Source organism: Lemur catta, chromosome 4, assembly GCF_020740605.2.
Source record: "Lemur catta isolate mLemCat1 chromosome 4, mLemCat1.pri, whole genome shotgun sequence".
Classification (NCBI taxonomy): Eukaryota; Metazoa; Chordata; class Mammalia; order Primates; family Lemuridae; genus Lemur; species Lemur catta.
In genome coordinates this window covers 28406977-28412976 of record NC_059131.1, presented here as the reverse complement: position 1 = coordinate 28412976, position 6000 = coordinate 28406977, and the positions used below count along the sequence as shown (strand labels likewise).

Sequence of the window (6000 nt, the reverse complement as noted above, 5' to 3'; positions counted from 1 at the left end):
TGAAGATGCAGATTTTGGTTTATTTCATGACTGTAGCATATATTAGTATGAAATATATTTCTTTAAAAATCAACAACCCAGTTCCATCACTGATGATTTGATTGTCCAGGAAAGGAAGAGCCCCAGCCCAGTCCACACAACACGACCTCTGCTGCCGGTGCAATGTGTAATCCTCACTGTGCTGGGACAGGTGGGGCAGTCTCCTCGCGCTAACACAGCTCCTGCGTCCCCAGTACCTGCCTTTCTTCTCATGCCTTGGCTGGGCTGGGCTTTCTCCGTTAACCCCAAAGGCAGAAAATCTAAATGTCAGATTCTTTCTGGACATTTTGATCTTCAGTTTGTCACACCAGCTCTAGGGCTAAGCGACAGTTCAATTCAACCTAATGCTGCTTATAAAAGTCAATCTGAGAAGCAGGACTGGCTCTGACAGTTAGAGCAAGGCTCAGACTCCTCTTAGCCCTTCCGTGGCCCTGGGAATGCCCTGGCAGACTGAGGTAGAGGCAAAGAAGGGACTTGAATTTGCATGACCTGAACTGAAGTCCTGGATAAAACTTTTACTTACTAGCATGTGGGTCCCTGAACCTCTCTAAGCCTCGGATCCCTCATTAGTCAATCAACCTCCTTAGAGGCAGGGAGGTCCATCTCCCAGTGTGCCAAATGAGCTCATATGACCTCTGAACACTCTGGACGGCCCCACACGAGTATGGAGGTTTGCTGTAGAGGAGGAGGAAACAGAAAAGCAATGAGAGCAGTATCAAAGAAAGGAAGGGTGGAAAGTTGAAAAGAAAAAGGCAGGGTGGAGAGATGGAGCCAACAGCAGCACGAGAGTCCCTGGCACCATTGCTGGGTAGGGTCAGGGCTTAGATGACCACATTGGTGGTTGGGTTCACGTGCCCTCTGAACTGTACAGAGAACAGAGCTGGTCATCAGACACAGCTGGAGCCAGTCATTGGAAAAGGAAATCAATATTCAGACTGATTATCATGACAACTACCATTTGCGTGATTCTAATTTACAGGATCACTTTTAAAGCTTCTCAATCTTCATCTCATCTCCGGACAGGAGACAGGCTGTTGAGCCGAGCCCTGGACCAGGTCAGATCTTCCTTAAGCCACAGAAAACTTGAACCAGGTGGTGTGATTGTACTCCTCACCAGACCTCAGCAGCACAGGAGGGAAGTGGGGCTGTGAAGGGGAAAACAACACAGGTTACACCCTGCCAGCCCAGGCTGCGCCATTACCCATTCGGGGGCTGCTGTTTTTGCTTTTGTTTTTTTGAGACAGAGTCTCATTTTGTCGTCCTGGGTAGAGTGCAGTGGTGTCATCATAGCTCACAGCAACCTCAAACTCCTGGGCTCAAGCGATCCTCCTGTCTCAGCCTCCCAAGTAACTGGGACTGCAGGTGTGTGCCACTATGCCCAGCTAATTTTTCTATTGAGCCACCGCACCCGGCCCCAGGACATGCTTCTGGACGGGTCTCTAGGCCAGGGTTCTGTGGGCCGGTGCCAGTGTGGGAACTGCTTCTTATTGCTTTGCAGTGAGAGAAAGAACTTGAGCCAGAGTGGAAAACCTACTACATCACCAAGCACACTTGATGAAGGAAGCAGCGTGTTGATTTACATTCTGGTGCAAGCTGTGAGCTTCTTATCATGAGCTGGCACTTTCAGGAGCATTATTCTAGGTAACAGCTAGAAAAGAAAGTTACAAGGGAGAAAAACAGAAAGAAAAGATATGGAGGATCTGCTTAAAAGTGTGGCTGCAGAAAATGAGAAGGTATATTGATAAGGAGAAACATTAAAGGCTTTGGAAGCACAAAATTTGAGCTTTTCTCTTAATATGTAAATGCCATACCAGTAACTTGACTATGGGTTTTCTGTGTTTATCATGAGTTGGAGAAGAGAACAAACATGGACTTTTGAATCATATGTGACCTGAGTGTCTTGACCTGTGTTATACAGTGTGACCTTGACACAACATCAGTGTGACAAGTCAGCTTTACCTGATTGACTGCATCAGGCCAGTTCTGGGTCTCCAGGCAGAATCCCGAGTGCTTGGGATAGACAGTGCCACTCTTGCCCTTCAGTGTGCCATCCAGGAAGTTGCCCGTGTAAAACTGAACCCCGGGCTGGGTGGTGTATACTTCCAGCACTCGCCCGCTGCCAGCATGACGCACCCTGCGGGTAAAGACGAACCACATGTGAGTCCAGGGCAGAAAAGCAGGCAGGGAGACAGCTTTGAGTCGGGAATCAGACCTAGCCTTGGAGTAGGGACAAGACGTAAGGAAGAGATGAAGGTAGGAAGAGCACGATGGAAAAGTCTCCCAGGCTCACAAGTGAGACCTGAGCAGGTGGCTTTGGGGATCCTTAATAAACAACTTCTCACGCTGATCTTGGCTGCTTTGGCGAATGGCAAAACAGACTCACCCAAGCCAGCAGGGGAGGAGGGTAGGAGGGTGCAGGGAGGGTAGAGAGAAGCAGTTTTAGGGTCCTGGAGGGGCTGACATTCTTTTTCATAAAGAGTGGGAGCTCTCTGCTTGACCTGCCAAAACCACCAGCCCTGTCTTATGAAAGTGAAGAGATGCTTTTCTGAATTAAACTGTCCCCTTCCCTGGGGCTTGAGCAGGCTGTTTTTCAGTCAGGTCTCCCCCTAGAACAGTCCCACTGTGGGTTTCTGTCTTTTTTTTTTTTTTTTTAGTAGAGACAAGGTCTCGCTCTTGCTCAGGCTGTTCTCAAACCCCTGACTTCAAGCGATCCTCCTGCCTCGCCCTCCTAGAATTATAGGTGTGAGCCACTGTGCCCAGCCCTGCTGTGGATTTCCATTAGATTCACTGTATCTTTTTTTTTTTTTTTTCCAAAGGGCCTCTACAGAGGTTAGTTCCTACTCAGTCCTGTACTTGGTATCAAAGGGATATAGATTAAAAAAGGCCTGGGTCTTACTGTTTCATTGAGAGGCAAAACACGCACAAAATAGTTAAAACACCCCCATCACATGTAATCAACCAAGAGGTTCAGGGAAAGATGCTTGGGAAGAGGAGGGCCAGGATTTGAGTAAGTGGGGAGAAGGCAGGAGGGCCTCCTCGGGTGGAGGTAGCGGGGAGAGGAATGTGTGGGACACAGAGGAGGAACACCAGTGGGGCCTTGATGCTGGGGCTCCAAGGCAGAGGAGGGTTTTGGGGTTCTATTTGATGTCTCTATTAGGGGTTGAACCATTTTCTCTGCTTAACTTAAAATCCATTCATTCCACAACCATTAACTGATCATTTGCTAGTGCCAAGCATGGCATTAGGGGTTCGGGTAGAGGCAGGACTTTACAAAGATGAAACGGCAGGAGGAACTAGGAGCTTAGTGAGAAGGAGAGCGCGTGCACATAGATGTCTAGCAAACAAGGCTGAAGGTGCTGAGTGCTGCAAGAGGAGTGTAGCCTCCAACTTGCCACGGGAGTGGCAGGGCATAAATCACAAATTAAGAAAAATACCAACTGCCCTGGAAGCTCTGTGAAGGCAGAAGTGACATCCTTTCTCCAGGAAGAATTAGGGTTTCTAACAGAAAATGGGCGTTAAAGAACAGGCAGAGGCCATGCGTGGTGGTGCACCTGGAATTCCAGCTACTTGGGATGCTCAGTGTGAGGGTGGGAGGATCACTTGGGCCCAGGAGTTCAAGACCCGTCTGCGCAACGTAGCACGGGATGTGGTACTTGCTCCCCTGTAACACAGTAAATGCTATTGATGTGGCCAGAGGAAAAGCTCCTCAAATAGGAGTCGGTGTCCCTTCTTCTCTACAGAAGCAGGAGGTGAAAAGTACCTGACCTTGCACAAAAATGCTTTTCTTTAGATCCCTTCAGACAGAAATTGTGGTCAAAACCATTGAGGTGGAATGCCTGCAGGTGTTTTCCAAGCTCCACTGGCTTTCTCAGGTCGAAGGCAGTTCCTTGCACTGGAGCAACTTCTCCTGGTGGGAAGAGGCAGAAAACAAAAGGTGATAAAGACCCAAATCCAATCTTTATAGACAGCATCCAAAAACCCACTGGTTTGACCCTCTCAGCGTTCGTTTTCATTTGTAAAAGAGATGGGAATCCGGCTCCTAAGAAAGAGACTGAATTATCAGACTTCCTTAAAGAGAATATGCTATTGACTGCAAAATGCAGTAGCTATAACATTCAGAGGCATTTAAGTATGAAAGTCACACCTAACTTCCACTAGGCGATGGTTGTCCTAATCACCCAATCACCTTGTTGACATTCAATTCAATACTTTGAAAGCTGTGAGTCTCCAAGAGTGATTCCTGGAAGAATTATAGTGTGGCAAACATTGCTTCCTTCTTGCGTATAAGCCAGACTCCTCAAGCTTTAAGTGCAGTCTATTCTGTCTTATCAAGGTGGGCCATCCTGGGCCTCTTCACAGTGATGTGGTGGGTGGTCAGTTCTGAGGAAGGACAGTGCAGTGTGGGGACCCTCAACTCTTGAAGGGCAAAACACAGAAGCAAACTGGACAGGACTCCTGGCTTGGTGGTTATCACACAACCAAGGCCCAGTCAAGAACATCCCTTCATGGTAAAACTCAAGGGTGTCAGGATGAGAAGGTTCTCAGAGCTCCTGTGGTCCAAACTGCTCAGGTAACAGATGAGGAAACCAAGACGCACATAACTTGATATTATTAAACAACAGCCTATGATGTTGATATACTCAATTGTATAATTTTATCAATTTAAGATGCTCATTTTCATATTTTAAAATCTCTGAAATCATGTCATGATTTAACTGGCAGAGGTTTCTCTTTCTTCATGGCACATAAAATAATGGTGAACTTTGAGTTGATAAAATATGTAAATATAGTGTGCTACATCTTCTGTTCTACTAAAACCACTAAACAAGTAATCACGGCTTTGAGGGAGAAAAAGAGGAATTGAGATGATTTTGTGAGTCATTTCAACTGGAGATTCATGGGACAGAGAATTTCTCAATAGACAATCCTTTTGCCACACTTGCCCAAAGGCTATATTGTGGGTTTTATATTCTTCTGAAAATAGAACCATTTTGTTTACCACCTTTCATTCTCTTCCTACTTTCAGTTCTGCTCTTCCCTAGATGCTAAGCCAAACCATTTCAAACAGGGGACACAAATATTTTGGATTTAGCTCAGTCAAGAAAGCCCAGACAATGTGAGGAAGCCCGCAGAGCTAACCGTTCCTTTAAGGCCCCATTCCTTCCTCCCCTCGGAGTGTGCTGGTGCCAGAGCAATGGACTAAGGGCCATTCACTCAGTCACTTTCCTGCTCCAACAACATTTATTAAACATCGACTGTGTGTCAGACACTCTGATAGCCAGGAAAACTGTGTAGATGAATGAGACATGGAACCTGCCTTTAAGCTGCTTGTAGTCTACAGGAGGAACCAGACATAAGCAGCTCATAAGCAGAGTGTGACCAGTGCTCCCGTGGAGACGTAGCTGTGAGAAAAGACAGGTGGTGTGACTGGGCTGGCTTAGGGGTGGCAGACTGGGGAGATTTCATGGGTAAAGTCACAGTGGTTGCGCTGAGGCTCAAAGTGCAATCATGTGAGATTGAATGGATGAGGAAGGTTGAAGAACATTGCATGTGAAGGAAACAGCTTGAGTACAAGGTGACAGGGTGTGCATGTGGGGAGAAGTGTGGAATGCCCCAGATGAGACAGGAAAAGAGGTTAAATAAAGTTAGATGATGAAGTCACTTCTCTGAGCCTGGGCTTTTCATGAGTGCAATGAAGTTGGATCATTGACTCCCCCAACCCCCCACCTCTCTTCCTGCAGAATTCTTTATTTCAGAGGCAATCTTTTTAGAAGGTCAATATATAAAACATGTTTATGTATATGCACACATATACAGTCACCCTCCAAATCTGTGGGTTCCACATGCGTGGATTCAACCAACTGCAGATTGAAAATATTTGGGAAAAAACAATAAAAAAAACCCAAATACAACAATAAAAATAATACAAATTAAAAAACCAATATAGTATAACAACTATTT

At 46.3% G+C, this 6000-nt stretch overlaps 1 protein-coding gene across 1 annotated transcript in view; it reads right to left on the bottom strand.

The window, feature by feature from the left end:
• GALM (galactose mutarotase) overlaps nucleotides 1–6000 on the bottom strand; it is a 58616-nt gene continuing 52616 nt past the window's right edge. Inside the window, exons 5-7 of the mRNA XM_045549432.1 lie at nucleotides 3805–3946; nucleotides 1999–2173; nucleotides 1–1184 (exon numbers count right to left, since the gene is read on the bottom strand). Of these exons, the coding sequence (XP_045405388.1) occupies nucleotides 1107–1184; nucleotides 1999–2173; nucleotides 3805–3946 (395 nt within the window). The 3' untranslated portion in view covers nucleotides 1–1106. The remainder of the gene's footprint in view (nucleotides 1185–1998; nucleotides 2174–3804; nucleotides 3947–6000) is intronic.